Source organism: Falco cherrug, chromosome 4 (genome assembly GCF_023634085.1).
Source record: "Falco cherrug isolate bFalChe1 chromosome 4, bFalChe1.pri, whole genome shotgun sequence".
NCBI lineage: Eukaryota > Metazoa > Chordata > Aves > Falconiformes > Falconidae > Falco > Falco cherrug.
In genome coordinates, this window is record NC_073700.1 from 94,437,091 (window position 1) to 94,457,488 (window position 20,398).

Here is a 20,398-nt window from a genome sequence, read left to right on the forward strand (position 1 = left end):
ATGTAATAGGAGGCGTGAATGCAAACATCGGGGGAACAGTGTTCGCCTGGCCTGTGCTGCACCGCCAATTTGCCTGATGGATTTCAGCTTCTCTGCTCCTTCCATTTACTCCTGGTTCCCTTCGCAGCTGCAGTGCCTTGATCCGCTTTTGAGTTTCAAACCATTCTGCAGGCAAATCAATGATGACTAGACATCGAAGAACAGCTGCTTTCATCCGAACTAGAAAACTGCAAAAAAGTGGCCTAATAAAAATGTACATATATACATATAGTTATATATAAATATATATGTTTTGAAAATTACTTATAAGATTTATAATAGCTATTTAACATGCAAGTATATATAATGTCTTTATAGAAATATATATGTAAAATATATATATGCATATATATAAAGTAAATATAAATACGCGGGTTTTTTAAAAAAAAGGAAATGCAGCCCCCTAGTTTTATCTTAATTTGCACTTACTGTAGATGTATTTTTCCTGAGAATCTTCCAAATCATTTTGTTGTGTCATTAGCTGGCAGCTAGTCCCAAAGCAATATGGCATGGTATTCCCATCCAAGCCCGTCAGCTTACTTCATAAGCTCTCTGGTGGCTTCCAGCAGCCGTTAAGACGTGGCAGCGGACACGATTTTTCCTTCCATTTAAGGAGTGATTGAGAAGACGCAGATGCTTTTAGTGGAAAAGGGAGAAACTGATTTTATTTCCTTGTCAGAATTCATAGGGGTAGATGCAGAAAGTTTATGAGGCTGAAAGTCTTTAAGCATGCTTTTTTTTCTTTCTTCTGTCTGCTTTTGTTTTTGCTGGGGTTTGAATGGACAGGGTCTTGCAGGGAAAGACAACTTGGTAAATGGGATACGACAGCAAAAATGAGATGGTTTTTCACAGTGCATGCATTGATGATGGAATCACTGGGGCAAACAGTGCCAAGAAACCAAGCCTCAGGTCTCATTAGACATTAGCAGCAAGGGACAATTCCAAATGTGGAATTAAAAACAAACAAGCAAACAAAAAACCCCACAAACACCACGACACCATCCCCCAGGTGTCTCCTCCCCATTTGCTTAAGCAGCAAGTTTTTCTGTGTTTGTCACTTTTTGGCTCTTTCCCCACCCTCCAGGTACTTGCACGTGCTCAGTGCCTAAGCTTCTGCCTGGGCTTAAAACAATTAGCAAGCAGCTAATCACAGCCCTGAACCTCAGACGGTCAACAGCTGGCCGCAGCGGAGCAGTGCCACAGCCCTCCTGGTGAACACGGACCTGCGCCGGTTGCTGCCCCATCCTTGTCGTTGCTCACCCTGTCCCCTGGCAAGCGCCAAGGGAGAAGCAGGGGCTGTGGGTTGCGGTGTGAATGGCGATGAAACGGCGTGTGCCCTTTCGGTGGGAGAGCTGGGGACCGAGGTCAGGTGTGAGGAGAGTGGGCAGCTGGTGGGGAGTGCTCCCACCTAGGTGCCAAGGCCCATCAGCACAGCTCAGCTGCATTTCTTTTGTGCTTTTTTGCTTCCAACACTCGTGTTTCATGCCTATCTCTTTAAAGCAGAACTGATTTGTGAGTGAGGGAAGTTTGTGTGGATATGCAATATAGCTTTAGCACACAGATTTGATGACCCAAGGGGTCTTGTCCTGTTCTTTTTGCTAACTAACCCCAATGTGAGCCTGTCATCAAGCACTCCAGTCACGTGCATCCGTGCTCTACTCTTGGATATGTAAATCATCCACAAAACTTCGCTGTGGGCCGTAACATGGTTACGGGATCTTATCTCAAGAACAAAGAGGGAAAGTTTATGGACTGAAAGGGAGTGAGGAGGGAATGATTTAATGATATTCAAAATAACTGTTTGGAGTTGAGTGGTTTTTGCACAGGCTATTTATAATAATGTCTGTGAGCCTAGCTGAAGCGTGATTCGGTACAGCTGTATGCTGAAGACAGAGCCAGAAAACTAAGAGAAGTCAAATGACATTTCTTGATGTTGTTAACTTTAGTCAGGCTTGTGCGCTGACTAATAGAAAGCATGATTTTGGGGGGGAAAACCTCGGGCCTCAAGCAAATATGTACAAGTTTGCAAAGCAAACTGAGACTGATGCTCAGTTCAGGTCACTGCTGGATGACAGCCCCGAGTTGGTCATGACTGGCAACGAGCCCTGTGCCATCCCAGCCTGCAGGTCGGAGCCAGGCAGCGCTGGCTGTCTGGGGAGCTCTGCTCTTCCAGGCTGCGGAGGGAGGCTGGCTGCAGGAAGGAAGACCAAAGTGGTAGTAAATCTGGCTGTGCTGGCATGCCTGGAGACTCACCGTGCACCAGGTGTTTGCAGGCTAACAAGGTGTGGAGAGCTGAGGCATAGGTGCTGGGAATTCCACCTTCCAGCCAGGGTCTTGCTGCTCTACCTTTGCAGCCACCCTGCGTCACAGCACCGAGCAGCTTCTGTGGGATGCCATCGTGAAGCCAAGCGTTGGCTTAACTGCTTCACCGACTTTCTGAGCACTGAACTTAATGCTTCACATTTTCCTCATTTCCTCCTCTTTCCCATTTTCTCAAAATCACCAGGTTCTGCACTGGATGGGATCCTCAGCCGCACCCTAGATGCAGGTCACTGTGCTTGTTGATACAGGGCGCTGCTCTGGAGACCTTCTCCCTTGATAGTGGTCACCAAGTGACCGGTGTCCCTAATGGCTGGAATTCTACTGCTGTGCAGGGATGGTCCAGAAGCGGGCTGTAATCCTAAATCCTCTCTACCCCTATAGCAGAGCACCCTCCAAGCTGGTTTTGGAGGAAGCAGCTTCTCTCCCTCAGGTGAAGACCTCGGTTCATTCTGTATGGAGACATCTTGGATCTGCCTTGCATGGCAGTTGCTGTCTATCCTGTGTGCCTTGCTGCAGAACCATAGGTTTGCTGGTTTGCAGGCAGGTGACCCTGCAGTGGTTCTTAGCAAGGCCCTGGCATCCCCTGTCACAGGAGCAGCTGGGATTTTGTGGGCAATGTGACCTCAAGCTGGGAAGCGAAGCTCAATGTGAATAAAACACAATGATGGCTCATGGTGAATGGGGATGCACCAACCAGTAAGGGGCCTTATTGGCAAGTTTGCAGTATTGCAAAAGGTTGCTAAAAAGGCTTAAATTATTCCTGGCTATGTGGGATTACAGCGAGGAACCCAGTGCTACATGTTTTTAAGTAAGAAGACTTTGAGGAAAGGATTGCAATGCTACCCTGAGGCATAGAGTTGTGCTGTAGCTATAGGCGTTTGCTCAGCACTGTGACTAATCTGGAAACCAAAAGGAATTCCCTTAGAGGAGAACGCTGTGCACCACCCGCAGCCAGAAAAAGAGGGAGTCATGGGTTTCCTTGACAGCACATCATGTTTGCATATTTTTATTGCTGGAGGAGAGTCCTTCATCCTGATCACTGCATGTTTTCAAGTATTTTGAGTGTGCCTGGGGTGCCAGGATATTAATGTCAATAGCTTTGTTTAAGTAGATCATGTAAGTAATTGAGTCAGTGACTATTTTTAATAGGGCTTTAGATACAAGCAGGGCCATTTTCAGCAAGTCAGTGTAGTTACTTGTATTACGGGTTTCCTACCAGTGTACTTTAAAGCTGGCAGATAGAGCAGGTGCTCCAGGAACCAAAAGATTTTGTCAGGAAATATGATTTTTCTACAACTTTGTTCATAAGTTAGTGTTTGCATACCACAGGTGAGGATGAAAGCAGTGACGCCACGACATATAAACAGAGTACTTAAATGTTGTGTTGTAGATGGCAAGAGCTTGGGCTTCAGCTTTGGCTTTTGGTAACTCACTTTGCATTTCTGCTTTATCAGAGGTTTTTTTTCCCCTGCTCTCTCAGTTGCTGATTATATTCCCATTTACTCTGAAATCCTTTGTGAACACACAAGCTACAAACAGCATACATAGTTAGGAACTGCTTTCAGTGTTTGTAGGATTGCTGATGTAGTGCCTGAATAAGCAGCCTGATTTATTTTCAAAGCGTCAAACCTCCAAAGCAGCAGCCTTGAAAGAAGCTGCATTTCCAAGCCACCATTGTATGAGGTAGCACATACTAATGTTGCTTGGAATTGCTGGAAGAAATAGCATTAAATAACTGGCTATCAAGAGCAGTTTTCCAGGTAGTGGACTGTAATCCAGTGGGCAGAGACAGCATCTGTGATGGTGCTTCAAGGGGAGAAATATCGTGCAGCTGGCTGTATGAAGGCTGATGTTCGAATTTGCTGATTCCTTTTGACCCAGAAAAAATACTGGAGTCACCTGAGGACGAAAGAGTGAAGTACTGGGCAAACATTGACCTCTGAATATTTGTAACAGTGGAGGGAAGTCTTTTTCTCACCAAGAGTCAAACCCATGTTGATAGACATCATGTAACACTGAATTCAGATTTGCTTCTGGCCCGGCATATGCAGTATCTCTACAGGACGTAAACGTTTTGTATGGGTTTTTCACCTCTGAACAAGAGTACAGCATTCCTGTAAATATAATGAGGTAAAGCAAAAAGATTCCTGCTCCCTGTTTTATTGCTTGCTTCTGTGCAACTCTGTACACTTTGTTTTAAATAAAAGCATACCAGTTGAGGGAGTTGTTGTGGGGCTTTACTGGTGTAAATGGGAAGGAGGGTAGGTTTGTACAGAAGGATGATAATCTCTGATGAAAACAGCACTTGCATCTGGGTCAGTCTGTGTCTTTCTTCTGCGGGTGTTGAGTGTCAGATAATCCACGATTAATGTTCTAGAAATAAATCAGTCAATCGGTAGAAGCATCAGCAGCCTGGATTGATAAATTCTACCTTTTGATGATTAAGCAATGGAAAAGTCGCTGGCTTCAAAAGGAAAAAGACCAAAGTAATTTGCATAACAAAATCCACATTGTTGTACAGCTTGCCGAAGGGAATGGCAAAATGTTAGATTGCAGAAGGTACACACAGACTTGAACCGATCTTTGCAGTGACCCAGCTGGCTGTGAGCATCCCAGTTGCCTCCAGTTCAGCTGAATGCTTGTGTGCAGGCTAGTGTGTTCACCACATGGTAACAGAAAACCGTGTGCCCCCTGCTACTGTAGTGGTTGGGCTTTAATGGAATACTTTTTTCTTTTTCCTGATTATCCCGTTGTTTTCTGAAGCATCTCCACCCTCTCTGTCTTGGGAGTGGTGGCCTCTGCAGACTGGAAATGCGTGGTCTGGGGCTGTTTTATAATTCATTGGGTTTAGGCTTTTTATGACGCTTTGAAGACATCTGAAAACTAGAAATACATTAATAGAAATACATTTGTGTTTAGGGGTTAGGCTGTGAGTACCTGTAGCAGAAGGAATTGTAACAGAGTGGAAGGACAGGACTAAAGCTGCATTTTGCCAGTGGCTGTTACTGGATGGGTGTACATAATTAATGTATAAGAAGTCAATGGAGGCTCAAGAATTATGCAATGCTGTTCTGAGGTTTTCAAAGACTAATAAAACTTCTTGTAGTACATGGCAAATTATATCCTTTGGCAGACCTCTATGTTGACTGTTCGCAGAGTCTTGAATATGCGCATTTAACTACACTGGCTCTCTGCTGTGTCTGTCTACAGTCTTAAGAGTCTTTTAAACAATATTTATATGTATAGTTTGACTCTTCTACTGCTGCACAAATTTTATTGTACCCCTAGGTAAGGGAAATTACCCCCTGGAGCCCAAGGATAATATATTAAGCGACTGGTTTCAAGACTGGGTAAGGAAGGTGAGCAGTCAGAGTTGCAATAATGGTCTAGTGCACAGTAAAAAGCCCGCCAGTGTTCTGCAAGCCTGGCTTGGGGCAGCATGGTGTGGCAGCAGCTTCTGCCGTCATGGGAGGACATAGGGGATGATGCCAGGACAGGTGGGTTGAACTGCCCTGAGGAAATGAGGTTCCCCCCTCATTTCATTAACCATATAGTGAACCTAAACATTAGCTTCGTTAGGCACCAAAGCTGTAGAGAGCTAAAGTTTAGGTGGGCTGAATTGTAACCACACCATCCTAAAGCAGATGCCCGGCTCTGTAAGTGAATGTGTTGTTGATCCCTTCTACTCCCTGGCCAAGGCAGCTGCTGTGGACCGTTGATGGCAAGTGCCCAGGGATGGGGAGATGTGAGGTGTGGCCTCACCAGCGCTGCTGCCAGGGGAGCATCACCTCCTCAGACCTGCCGGCCATGCTTTGTCAGTACTCCTCAGCTTCATACCTGTCCTGTGAGCCCTGCAGCTCCCTGGGGATGCAACAAGATCCTTTCCTGAAATTCCTTAGTGTAGAAAGGATTGGGCTTTTCCACTATGTGGGGAAATGTGCAAGTAACTGAAGCAGAAGGAGAATGGATAATTTCAAATTACTCATTAAACAGATCATGGAAGTATAGATGTGTATATAAGGTTCTCTTATGTACCTTGACTTTAGCTGTGATTTTAGCTGTCTTACAGGGCAAAATCCTGTTTGAGTAACTCTCATAATCTTGAAGTGAATGAAATTCCATGTGCAGGATTTAGCTCCTAGAAGTAAACTTAGAAAAGGTTCAGTAGATGAAGAAATTTGGTTTTGATTAGCAAATGGCATTACAGGAATAATAGTTATGGATTATCTCTCTGCCCTACTTTCAAACAGTTATGCACATTTCCCTCATACCTCCCTCAATTTTCTTGAGCTGGGTTGTCTTAGTTACTGTACCTCATATATAATACAGAAAATCCCTGGGAATGACTGTTGTGGGACTCATAGAAACCTGTTGATACTGAGGAACAAGGCTGAATAGAAATGATAGAAATGTTTAGAGTCTTTCTCTGTCATTCAGAAGATCCTTCAGTGTAAATTTAAGGTATTAAAAATGTAACAATTAATGCAGTTTCTCTGTAAGGTGAATTCGGGTATGCTTGTAAGTTGGAAACCAGAAAATCTCTCGGACAGCTAATTCAAAGCGAAGAAAGTAACACTGGTTCTCTCTTGCTTTTTTGTACATTTTTTGTATCTGTACCTTTATAGACTCTTTTTTGAAGTGAGAAGTTAAAAAGAGAGCTTCAGTTCTGCTGTTACTTGTGTTTCTGTAATGCTTGCAATGGAGTGATTCATTATTTTTTCCTCTCTGTTTTTTTCTTACAGCATCAAGCTTTTGGCTGTGCAGGAGCTGGTCGATAGAGAAGCATTGGAAAAGGTATTTAAAAATATATCTTATACAACTGTCATAATACATCTAAGTTCTTAAAGTCCTTAGTGTTAGTCAGGCTTCCTAACTTTATAGGAAATCATGCAGGATAAAACAGGGCATCTTCCTAGCTACATAGTATGTGAATCAGAGGGGCAATGTTTTGTCCAAGTTGACTGCATGCTTTTGATGTTTTCTGATTTTGCAGTGGGCTCGGGGTAAGCGATGTCTCTAGACTGCCCATATTAGCTTTTGCAGAATCAGTTCCTTGCTAGCAGCTAGAATAAGTAGATGATTTGAACCAACAAAGATGACCTTCCGAAGCAGAAAGCATGTCTGAGGAGCCTCTTTTGAACATCCAGCTCAGGAGAACAGCAGGAGATGCCTTGGCAGAAGTGTGGTTTTGTTTAGTGATGAAAGGATCAAAGCGCGTGTGGTGCCTGCCAGCCTGAGCTCTCCTGCCTGCCTTGCACGGGGGTGGTCCCGCCTTTAAGCCCTGCTTTCCAGGGATCCGAGGGGCATGCCATCCACCGACCACCCCAGGGACGGCGGGGTTTACAAACAGCCCGTGCTGGGCTGTGGGGGGGCAGAGAGCAGGAGCTGTGCCGAGCCCGGGGCTTGCTGCGTCCAAGCAATGTGCTCCCACACAGGGGGAGCATCCCCCTGGTCCAGCGCCTGAGACCTCCCGTTGGCTTAGCCAAGCCACCGGTGCCTCAGCAGCCTGACGTCCCACCTGCAGAGCCCCAGCAATACCAGTAGCCTCAAAAGGCTGGAGGGTTTGTAAATAATAAAACCTGTTGTTGCCCTTCAGCCAAGGCTGTTGCAAACACAGGAGTACCCTATAGATTAAATATTTCCTGCTGCGTGAAGAACCAAATGTATTTCTTATTAGTTTATGATTTTGCTGGCCTGGAGGGTAGGACTGGACTCCCAGTGCCCATGTTGAGACCGGCGGGTTCCCTTTACTTTCTGCAGCAGCTCCTTAATCTAGATGACCAAGGAGCCAGCCGGGAGGCAGCATGGCAATAGGAGAGGCTTGGTAGGATTCAAAGAAAATGACTGGATCCGGAGCCCTGCTGGGAAAACTGCTGCCTTGTGGTGGTCACTGAGCTGGTGCTGCCCCTCTGTACCTATAGTGACCTGGCAAGGCTCGGGGAGGAAGGAGGAGACCTTCTCCTGCCTTGAGCACATCCTGCCTGTGTGATGAAAGCGCAGGTTCTGCAGCACTGCGTTAAGGGCTGCGTCTGCTAGGTGCTCTCGACATACTGGGTAAAACGAAATCCAGCAGTAGTGGGTGCTTCAGCCTCGTGCTTTGCCCCTGACTGGAGATGCGTTTCACAGAGGTCCTACGTACAACCCAGATAATTCAAGAGGGGCGTCTCTTCATTGGCTTTCATGAACTCAGATTTTGACCCAAAGAGGTGGCTTTTCTTAAAAGACAGAGACTAAGGACTAGGCAGGTGATACTGTAGTTTTCTGCATGAGTAGAAGACACAGTTCTCAACTGCTCGTTGTGCAAAACTGGTGAATATTCACAAACTGTTGTCATTTGCAGCAGTTGGTTTCTCTGGCACCTCTAGCCCTGTACACTGCTCACCTTGCTGTTGAGCTTGCAACTCCCTTCAGCACGATGCCTCCTAAAGCACAGCCTGGCATGGGTGAGTGACCTCAGCCTAGTGGGAACGGCTGTTTGAGGCATCGTCTGGAGCTCTGCAGGAAGCTCCTCAGAAAGGCTCAGCCTCAGAAAAAATGATCTTTCTAAATTGAGCTCTCTGAATATTTGATATCTGCTTTCATACAATGCCAAGCTTAAAGAATTTAAAAGGCCAGTTTAGCCCTCTGGAAAATAACAAGGTTGGAATTATGTAAGTTCAAAGACATTTGCTCTTTATTTTTTAAGTACAGGAGGGAAAAAAATAGTAGACTAGAACAAAATCCCTTGTCCTGCCTGCTTGCAGAGTCAGGTTTTGTGAACACGTGCTGGGTTGTGCATTTGTAAATCATTATGTATCTACGTTATATTGCAGGAATACAGAATATTATTAAATAATAATATTTTAATGTTCATTGCAAGACTGATTTTTTTCTGGTTTTTGAAGGGGAGTTTTCTTTAAAGTAGCTATGGACATGATAACCTGAAAGTGTTTTTCTATAGAATACTTTCTAGTCTCTCATAGATGGTTTTGAACTTTTGTAACCTTATTTCTAAAATTCAGTGCTTAGCTTTGAAAGTCTTATTATATCTTTTTGACATTTGCATGGGAACCCAGATTGAGCAGCAGCACACTGGTGAACAGCAGTGCCCCCTGAAATGGCTTAGGGGCACACACTGGTGTTTGTGCTGCAGACTAGCTCCATTAAATCAAATCACATTGAAGTTAAGGGCACGTGTAGCGAGTCTCTTGAGAACCAGGACCTTGAGACAATATCAGAAAATTATCTTGCACTGCAAAGCGCAGTTTACCATCACATATTTGAAATGGGTTGACGGTCTGGGAGACAAGGCATATGAAGCAGCAGGCTGTTAGAGCAGGATGGGAGAACCCACTTGAACTGTTGGGGTCTTGAGAAGATGGCAACCCCCTGTGGGCATGTTGCAGTAAGCTTTGCCCTCGTGTAGCAGAGTGCCACTGTGCTTCAAAAGCCTCACATCAGTTATTTACTGATTGCTTACAGCAGAGGGGTTTAATGCCATTCTGACTGTCTTGGATAATTTGTTATCTTTAAATGTTTTTCCCACCTTGGCCATCAAAAATAAATTGATCATGCCGTGAGAAGCTTTGTGTCATGCAAAGATACAATTGTGTCTTTGTTTAATTTCCTAAATCCTAATGCTCTGGCAAATTTGGCCAATGTGACCCTTTATGCCAAAGATCTACCACACCTGGCTGCATTTATGCCTGGGTTGCTGAGACAGGAGGAGTAATTGGCAGGGTTTCATTACAGCTCATCCTGGCTTGGGACAAGCTTGTGTGACCCTTGGATGCTGCTCATCAACTGGTTTGTTTCTCTGGGGTGCCACGGGCGCCTGTAAGCCCTGCAGAAGGGGTTGTTGCTTGTGGAGCTGGACCCCAGCACTGTGCTTGCTGTCATTAAGAGGAACGGAAAAGTAGTAATTTATCTCTGTGAAACAGGACTAGGTCATATAAGAACACAAATCTTTACCTGAAGAAATTTCTGGGTCAGAGACAGGCTTGTTTGCGTTTGTTTTGGCCATAGCCCATCAGACCTGTTCCAGCACGTACTCAGTGTGAGCGCTCTCACTGTCAGCTTAAAACTAAGCTTACCTTGAACCTTCAAATCGATCTGTTTCCACCCCCCAGCCTCCTCGCTGAGCTTGCCCTGGGGCTGGGGGGTTGCCTTGCTGCTGTGCCTTTCCTTCAGAAGTGCCGCTGCCGTTTGCCAAGGGCAGCGACAAATACAGATGGCAAGATGTCAGGGGACGGCTTGCGGTCCTGACAGCCTTGTCCCCACAAGGGTTCAAGGCCTCTCAGGCTTTAGAATGAAGTATCTCGGTCACGCAGGTCTGTTGGCGCTGTGTCCTGTGTGAAGCATCTCTTCCTTTTGCAGAAGCACAGCTCTGGGGGAGACCCCCAGGGACGCTCTTGCCCCAGCATGTTTTTGAGTACTTTACTGAGTCTAATTTGGGGAAGTCCTTAATTGCACATGAAGAATTCTACTTGGCAAGTGTTAATTGTATTGGGAAAGGGGAAGAAAATAATTGTCCTGAGGGACATGCTGTTTTTATAGTTTAAAAATAAATCTGTTTAAGTAATTAGCAGATTGAACTGCCTAGCCAGGTGACATTTCACATTGGTTGCTGGTTTAACATTTAAATCTGTATCCTTTTCCATAGGCAACAAGTATGCCAAAATGATTGTTCTCATTGGTGCTTGGTGCCAGTAGGATGTGCAGGAAGGGTCATCTGTATTGTAAGAAAAATAAAAATATTCTTTGCATTCTGCCAAATGTTCCCCGCTGCACTTTTCAGGCATTAACACAGGCTCTTGAGCTCATTTCTCCTTCAGAGGTAGGCTACCGAGACAAGTTAAATAATCTGTACAACAATGTTATATTTAGTAACCCCCTGACAGCTTTTTATAAGGTATGCCTGCTTTGTGAGCAAGCAACAGGAACCCATTATTTTCCTATTTGAGTATTAATAAGCAAGTGCATCTGCTGTTACTTGAGATGAGAAAGGGCTGTCCGCTTGACTCCACAGGCAGAGCGGTTTGGCTTCTCATCTAGGAAATGCAGATCATGTAACTCTGATCCACAGTTTGTGGAAGTGTGGAATTCATCTGCGAAGTGATGATTATTCTGCTTGAAGTTGGAAGTGATCTGTCTAGGCTGGCATGAGGGATATGCTGGGTGGGCTGAAGCACGGTAGGGAGTTGGGGTGAGAACTGTGGTTTGGTTCAGGGATGATTTTTCTGAAGTTGATGATAACTTGCAGCTTGAAAATCAGGGTCGGTAACATTGGTTTTGCTGTCGAGTCTGTGCCGGTGATGGCAAATTTATGCACCGTGAGCTACGTCCATCCAAGAGGTCAGTGAAAGGAAAGTGAGAAGGACAAAGCAATGACCAGTGGGCTTACATTGCCTGTACAGGGGTTTTTACCTTCACTGGAGAAGTCTTGGAGGTCACAAATCAAAAGGGATTGGAAGTCTTTCACCTGGCATTCAGAAGTAGAGGTTCTGTAGCTGTGAATCACAGGATACATTTGCTGGGCACTGGGAGAGGCAGCGACATAGCTTCCAGCCTTCTTAGTACAGGAAGGGGTCTCTTCTGTCAGCTGGCCAGACGTTACATGGGCATTTCTACTGGTGTGGACATGAAGAGTTGAGATGACAGAATGAGAAAATTCTGATCAGCCTCCTCCTCCACATAGATTTCCCCCCCACTGCCCCATATGAAGAGTTATATCTCTTTCCTCAAAGAGAACATCTTTACCCTGTGGAATAAAATGTAAAGCTTAGCACTGTTAAGCAAGCAATCCCTATGATCTGTGCTCTTTTTATTTTTTCTACCTCCCTCAGCAGTACTGATGGCTGGATTTGTCTCCCATGATGTGGAATCTGCTTCCCAGGTTTCTGCGCCCATAGGAAAGCCCAGGTATCTGTATTTGGGAGGTGTTTGCTAGATGCAACCCCTTCCCATTTGTGCAGAATATCCATACTGTGCCTGAGGAATCGAGGAGCCACAACTGGGGTGATACTGAGGAGCTGGCATTATTTTAGTAAAGGAAAATTAACAAAATTAACCTGCCCATCATTGATCAGAAGCAGCTTTTTTTCTGAGGGGAAACACAATGACAAATGTTGCCCGCTTTTCCAGGGTAGGACCCGGGAGATGAGGACAAAAGGGAATGCTTGTTTCTTTCTAGTGGCATCGCTCTAACAGTGCCATTTCAGCGGCAGTCAAAAACGGGTTTGTAAAATGCTGAGCTGCCCTGTGCGTTCCCTGCTGCAGCCTTCTACTTTCTACGCAGCACACAGAGAATTTTAACTAAAAATCTGCTTTTGTTTTCTCGATCCAGTGTACTGTTTCCTCCAGATATTATCTGAACATAAAAAGTATGACGTCAATTGAGGTTCCAGAATTTCCAGTATGAAATGCATCTGCTGGAGGTTTTTATTTATCTTTTGTCTGCTATTTGAGTAGATTGAGCCAGATCAGTGTTTAATCATGATTAAGCCCATTGTAATCTCTGCTCTTTATAAAATCCCTCTCGGAGCAGGTTGTTTATTTGTGAACGGTTACCCCTAGGAGCTCGTCGGCGTTTGGAAGAGAGGTGCTGTTTCCCTTTGCAGTGGCGAGTGTAGGCACATCACTTCTTGTTGGCAAGGATATAAATATGTTTGTGTATGCACTTGCTAGGGCGGTTGGAAGTGAGCTGTAACATGCCTTGACATGGAGCAGCTGGTCACCTGAGGCCATTTGATGGCCCGTCACCGTGTCCTCAGTGAAAACCCCCAGTGGCTGGTCGTGCAGTCAGTGCTGCCCTTGCAGGCAAGCATCGTGCCCTGTGTATAAGCTGGCATTGGCATGGGAGCTGCCATCCATGTCTCCTGGAGGAAGAGTGGTGAAGGGCTGTTGACACCCCACTTCAGGGCGAGGGTCTACCACTGCTGTTTGAGCTCTGCAGCTGCTGGGATGTATCTGTTGCCCCTGCAGCCAAAATGTCCTGCCCTGTTGCTGCCATTAGTTTTTTGGAGAGTGCAGTCACAGAGCCATCCCGGAGAGGTAGGGACGAATTGTTATCCTTGATTTATGGAGGCGTGCTGGAGTTGCAAGGAAATCACATGATCTTGGCAGAATCACCTAAGATGACCGACTCCGAGCCGAGTCAGGAAGTGAACCTCACTCTCCTGAGTCCCAGGCACTCTTCTAACGCCAAGACAGTCCTTCCTCTTTGATGTGAATTGCTTTTACTGCAGTAGGCGTGTACCCCAGAACTGCAGTTAGTTCAGCACTGAGTGTGTGCGTATTTTTAAATGCCATGAGCTCCCCGTACACTGTGAGCCGGCCCGTCTTGCAATCTTGCTTCACTTCAGAGCTGTTAAAAAATGATAAGGCAATTGGCAGTGAAAGAATTAGTTGCTGTAAATGAGTTATATTTACTGCCTGTTCTTAGAACTATCCTTTCCAGAAAGAGGTTGACTCATTTGAAACTTAAGTGCATGTGGATGTCCTCTAGAGTCAGCTAAGGAAATGGCAGTCTTGCTTTCAGAGAACAGAAAAAGGAGGTGTAGACGTGGCCACTGGCTCAGTCGGGACCTTTCATCAGTCTCTTCCAGCCCTGTTGCTGCCTTATTTTTCTGTTCCCCATTTCTAGAGAGGAGAGGTAGAGTCCAGTCTCTCACTGTCTCCTTTGCCTTTTTCACCCTTGGGATGGACTTCTGCATAATTCATCAGCTGAAGAAGGTTGCCCTGTTCCTTCAAAGCCATCATGTAGTCCATGATTGACCGCTCAGAGCAAAAGGAGATTATTACAAATTGTCAACTGATTTTGTTTTAATTCTTTTTCTTATCTTATTCCCTATTACTTACCCTTTTGCTCTCCCGCACCCTTCCTGTATTTCCCCCTATCTCTTTCCCTTGGCTTGCTTGTTTATCTGAGTGCAGGTGGGACTCTGGGGTGCAAAGTCTTTTTCGCAGACTTCACCCCCTGAGGTCAAGAAATCTCAGGGCGAAGGGAAGTATAGCTGTTATTGTGAAGGAACCATTTTTGGCTGGGTGGACCTGAAAACAGTGTTGACACCGTTTCTTGCAATACAGGAGGCTTGTTTGGGATTATCCTACCCACTAAATTGACTTGGGAACCCTGCAGCTATATAGTGTTTGCCTCTGGCTTTTCAATTCTTCTCCTCCATTCTGTCCTCTAGGAGGCATCTAGATGGCTAGAAGCTTAAGGAGATGTGTTGGTGGACCTTATAGCTCTGGCCAGCTCCGTGATGATTTCAGTATCTCTTGGTATGGGACCTTGTCTTTCCAGGCCCCTCTGCTGCAAACTACCATCAAGTGGTCAGTGGTGCTGGAAGCACAGGCCCTCATCTACTAATATCTCTGGCATCTTTGGTCTTGGCTGGAATTTTTAATCTTGAGTTGCATTGTCCGTCAATGTTCTGATGATCTGTGGACTTCGATAAACAAAACATTAGAAGCCGTGCTGTAGACATCACAGGGAGCTGTGGAGAGCACAGATTGCTCTTAAAATGTTGTCCTTTAGGAGATGCCCTCCGCCCCCCTAGAGCATGGCCGTACCTCTCTGAGAAGTGGTGGTGTGGAGATTGCTTGGTGCACTAGCTTGGCATGCTCTTGTGAGGCATCTAATCTTGTCCCTGAACAGAAGCAAACCTCACCCATTAGTAAAGTAATTCTCTGCACTTCTGGAACAAGGAGAAAGAGAAAATAATGTGTTTACAAATGCTGGTATGTGTTTAAGTTTTGTTTGTGGGTGGTAGAAGTAATAGAGGTCCTTAGTCAGTCCTTTTTCTGGCTTTCTTTGAGAAGATGGCAGATGGCAAAGCAAGTTCATAGAACAGGACCACTTCTAAGAATTATCAGCAACTTTGGGGAAGAGTGGGTTGGGTTTTTTTCCTTTTTAATAGGCCAACATAGCAGCAAGGGTGTTTTAATGTCAGCCCAAATCGTTAAGTAATGCATATGCTTTCTGTGGGGAGCCAGAGCCCATGGCATTTGTTAGAGCAGAACTTTGGTCAGGGCTGGAGGACAGTCCCGTAGACTCTGTGGAGGGTGCGGTAGTGCATGAAGACAGAAAACCATCTGTTACTCATGCAGACCTATAAGTAAAGAATGTGCAACTTCAGAGGGGAATCAGTATCAAATCAGGCTCTTTAAATTAGGGGCTAGAGGTGTGGAAAACAGTCTGAGATGTGTATGAGATTTTTTTAAAAAGGGTGAGATGACATGTCCTAATGCTAGCAGCCTGGAAGAGATCCTTCTAAAAAAAGTAATGGAATAGGATGTGAGATAGATTTAAATAACTTTACAGAAGGTGGCACAGTGTTCTGTACAGTGGCATAACCAATGCCCAAAGTAAGAATAAATATTTGAGACTGGCAGTGGTTGTGAGTCATATTTTATATTTTTCTCTTCCTTGTTTTTGTGTTCGTACCACGGGAAAGAATGCTTGCTCTAAGCAGAGATGTAAATCTGTTGGGGAAAACAGTTATACTAACAGTAGAAAAGAAATGGATGGAAGTAAAATGCCCAGTGAATAACTATTTTTGATGCAAGGCACTGTAGAGGCAGCCAAATGGGGACCTTGTAATAATGAGGGCTGTGCCTTTTTCTTGTGTCACAGCAGTTTTCTTAACACACTACTTTTATTCCTTCTCATACTGCACATCAGCACGGTCCCATCTGTCTTTACCACCATGCACATGTCAGGAGGGCACAATTTTTTAAATAAATAAAAAAACCCACCAAAAAAAAAATCCCAAGTCACTTTCCAGCACCTCTGGAAATTAGTAAATTTTTTTCATGGGAGTGGAGAGGGAGACCTAGTTATTTTACATGCTCAAGCATCTTTCCTTGATTAATAACATTCAAAGCTGTAATCTCCCTTTTCCCTTTTGGGTTTGTTTGTTCTTCTTTTGTATTAGCACATTTTTTTCCCCTCCTCTTTTCCTCTGGCTGAAGGCAATGTACGGGTAAGGAGATTTTGATCGTGGCAATTCGATACAGCTCACTGGATGGTTTCTTTTTTGTTGGTTTGTTTTTATTTGGGGTTTTTTTGGTTATTATTGTTATGAACAAGACTATTTGGGTCTAATGTTTCATAGGATGATTTCCCGTTTGCTTTCCATATTAAGGGCTAGGTTCTGATAAACTGATTTTCACCTCATGTAGTGTGAGCAGTTCCTAGGTGAGTAAGGTCGTACTGGCGGTGCTATGGTTTTACACCACACCGCAGAAATCGATTCCTGAGTTTCACATTTCATGAGAAAAGAATTGGCCTGGGAATTAAGCAGGAAAAAAAACCAAAATAATGAGGGGTTCCCAGAAAGGCACCGACTCCTGGTTGCCCGGTGCCTTATATCTAGTGCACGTGAGCATGCCGCTTTGGTCTCTGAGCATCTGCACAGTCCCTGGCCGTGCAGAGCGGTGGCAGAACAGGTCAAAGCGAAGTACATGGGCTCTGCCTAAAAGTGCAGTAGCTCACTTTGTGCAATCTCCTTGTGTCGGTCACTGCTTGAAGCAGTAGCTGTAGTAATACACTTCCAGCAGTATTTCTGAAATATCTGATGCCGCACCGCTCTGCTGATCTCAGTGATACCTTCCCTAAGCATATAGCTGTGTTCCCAGAGAGGTCTATCTCTGGTGGCAGAAGTGGCAAAATGAAGCTACTCTTCTTCCTTTGGAAATAATGAGTTGGGGGAAAAAACTTGGAAAAGCACCTGCGTATTTATAACAGACAACATTGTACTAAGTAAATAATTCAGTCTTGGAGTGGCTATGATGGTAGCACCGCTAACCAGCTGAGCAGGCTGTTTTATGACAACAAAAGTGTAGCAAAAGTGTTTGAATTCAACCATTCATCTCTCCTAAAAGCAGCTTGATGAAAAAGGTAACCTCATAGTCATGAGGCTGCTTCTTATTCTTCTTTATATCACACCGGTTCCCTTAGCATGCCATTATTGCTGCTAATGATTACACCGCCTACTTATGCAGAACAAAACACTCTTTTGCAAAGGCTTCAAGAATAGATTGCAAAGATTTGTGACCATCCCTGCCAACTTCTTGAGCCTTCAGTCTTGTATTATATTTAAAAATAAAAGAAGTCCTTAAGGGTACAAAAAGAAGTAGTCAGGAAATATCTTCTGCAAAATGAGTCTGTCCCATGAAGTACAAGGAAAAAGCTCGGCTTGTGAAAGGAAACATGAAAAATTAAAAACCCACAAAACTCCTACATGGAGGTTGGCAAATGTGGGTGCTCTTTTCCACAGGGGAAGGGCAGCACAGGTTTCTACCAAGCATCTGTGAAGACAACTTCCCATTAAACGGCAAACTGACTGAAAGATGTTGTGTGTCCCATTTTGATTGTAGGTGGCTGAGCATCCCGTAATTCTTCAGCAGTGGACCCAGCACTTAAAATGTGTTAGGGGAGTTATGGCATTTCTTCTTTCAGTTGTTTTGCTGTTCTGCACCAAAGGTTTCCGCGTCTTCCTTTTGAAGATCTATAAAAAGACATTGTTTATATAAATAATCACTTTTGTTTAGGATGAAGGTAGGAGAACACACCCGTGAATGATCTGCATTGTTGTCCTGGGAACACTAAGATTAAAGGCAAGCAGAGAATTGATTTTATGGGCTAAATCTGTTTTTTTAATCATATATTCAAAGATAAAGAAAGTAATTTCCTCTTAGATATTACAAAGAATTAAGCAGTTGGGTGGCTGTGGTGAGCTGTAACTCATCTGGGAGGGCAGTGTAGAAACTCACCGCTAAATTTTTCCAAAATAAGCACTCAAAAAAGAAAACAAATAACTTGGGAGTGCAAACTTAGGCTACTACCACTCCCCAACTGATTCTGTAAAGCCTGACTTAAAAAAATAAATATCTAATTTGATTCAAACAAGTTCGTATATGGAAACAAATCATTACATGCACAATGTTAAGCTTATCAGCATAATTATTTCCCGCACAGTCATGAAGTACAATGGGTGAGTAACACAGCAGTGGTGGGAAGAGAGGCACCTGTCCAGCTGGATTTGCATCCACGGGCTGGTTCAAAACAGGACCAGGCTGATGCAGGGGCTCAGGTACCTGACGCAGGAAGCGATGCCTTCCGTTTGAAAAGCTTTCCAATCCTGCCGTGCATCATGTAGCTGCTACCTCACCCCAGGGGTGCCTGAATGATGGAGTCCTCTGGTGCTTTGCTTTCAGGCTCCTGGTGCCTCTCTGTGGACCCAGAATTACCCCCGTCCGAAGCAGGCAGAGCGGGCTTGGACGACTTAGTTTCTAGTTATTTATGTGTGTATATATATGTGTGTGTATATGTATATATAGTTAGTTAGTTATGTATAGCTGGGCTTGAAAAATAAGCCTTTCTCATCCTGTCTCCTCGGAGGAGCTCAGTCCCAGAAGTTGCCTTTTTGAAGTGTTAAGCTTAGAAGTGGTCTTTAGTGCAAAGCCGGGAATTGGGATCGCCACGGGGCTGCCAGGCGGTGAGGCTGCAGTGCATGTTTGCTCTCCAGTCCGTAACGTGGTGCCTGGAGGAGTCATTTAGGAGCTGAGCGAGAATCTGATTACCAAAGGAAGGATTTCTGTCCGTCTGAATTGCTGGGATGCACTCTAACAAGCAGAAGCAGCACATTTTCCATAAGAAATGACTCCTGTTCAAGCTGATGAAAAAGCTGTAGGTGCCTTCAGATGGACCAGGGCTCGGGCTCCCAATATGCATGCACGTGAGTCCAACAAATGAGCTCTGTATGTCCGTCACGTGCAAAGGCACATAGAGGTGGTGACTGTGCCTATAGGTACTGTATCATTTCTGAGGATTTGGCTGCTGCTGAGGGGCTCTGCCTTGATTTCACTGCTGACAATGAGTTCATAGAGCTCTTTGAAGGATGCATTAGGTAATGTTTGTGAATAACATGGAGGATGGCAAGCATTTATTTGGACATTGGTCTGGATGGTTTGGTTCAGCTCTAGGAACAACAAACCAGTACATAAAGGATGGGAAAGTATTGCTCCAGGTCTCGATGACCCAGTGCAAAGAGGACACTCTAGCGTGGCAGAAGGGACAGATGAGTTTTCCAAGACTAGTTCTGTGGCTGTTACACTTTCAGTAGATGGGTTACTTGTCTTTTCAGCTCTAACTTCATGGTGTTGGCCAAGTATGACCCAAGAGGGAGAAGTAGAAAACTTTTTCCAACACAAATGTGCAGATATGGCTGAGACTGAAACTGATTCCCTGGAGGGGGGTGGTTCTCCTTTGAAAACACTCATAATTATCTGTCTATCAGACCCCCATCCACCTGCCAAGTTTCATTTGCCTTTATGTAATATCAATGCTTGAGCAACACAAACAGTAAATATTATGCAGTCTTTAATGAAACCTTTTTAGAAGGGACTGGTTGAATGGGTGAAAAATGTTTTGTCTTAACAGAGGGCCACACCAATTTTCTCTCATGTTATTTGTATGGTTCCTCTGAATAGTGTTCGTGCGTGCATCCCCCATGCCAGTGCATGCATATATTTCTTGTGTGTGTATTTTTTGGCTACTTTTGCAAACAGGAAAGGGATGCACTTGGGGGAAAGGCAAACAGGCAGCGAAGGCCTGAGGCCAACACTGTTGTCGGTGGGAAGTGGGATCCAACAGTGAGTCTCTGTTTCAGGCTTTAGCCATAATAACGCTTCCTTTCCCTGCTGTTATATTTGGTTATGGAAGAATCCAGATGGAACTGAAAGGTCTGGTGCTCCTCTGTGTCCCCTTCCTAGTTGCTTCTGCCTGTGGGAAGTGGATGCAGTGTTGTTCAACTGCAGAAGCACGTTGAGCATCCTGGCCATGCTGTGTCCTGCATCCCCTCTTGGCTTGCTTTGCATTGCCATGTGTGGCTGCACCAGGACAACAGTCCTGAAGCCTTTGACCTTTCCTTTGTTTGGTGTGCATCTCTGATACTCATTAAAGGCTGCTCCCTCTCACCTTTCATGCCCCTCTACTTAAAAATAAAGGAACTGTGTGTATGTGACATCTAGAAATGTAATATTTATTCCCTAG

General features: G+C 44.8%; 1 protein-coding gene across 2 annotated transcripts in view; it reads left to right on the forward strand.

Moving 5' to 3' along the window:
- EEPD1 (endonuclease/exonuclease/phosphatase family domain containing 1) overlaps window positions 1-20,398 on the forward strand; it is a 62,918-nt gene that overhangs the window by 27,496 nt on the left and 15,024 nt on the right. For both annotated transcript variants that reach the window (XM_027809993.2, XM_005442443.3), the window contains exon 2: window positions 7,104-7,155. In XM_027809993.2, the coding sequence (XP_027665794.1) occupies window positions 7,104-7,155 (52 nt within the window). The remainder of the gene's footprint in view (window positions 1-7,103; window positions 7,156-20,398) is intronic.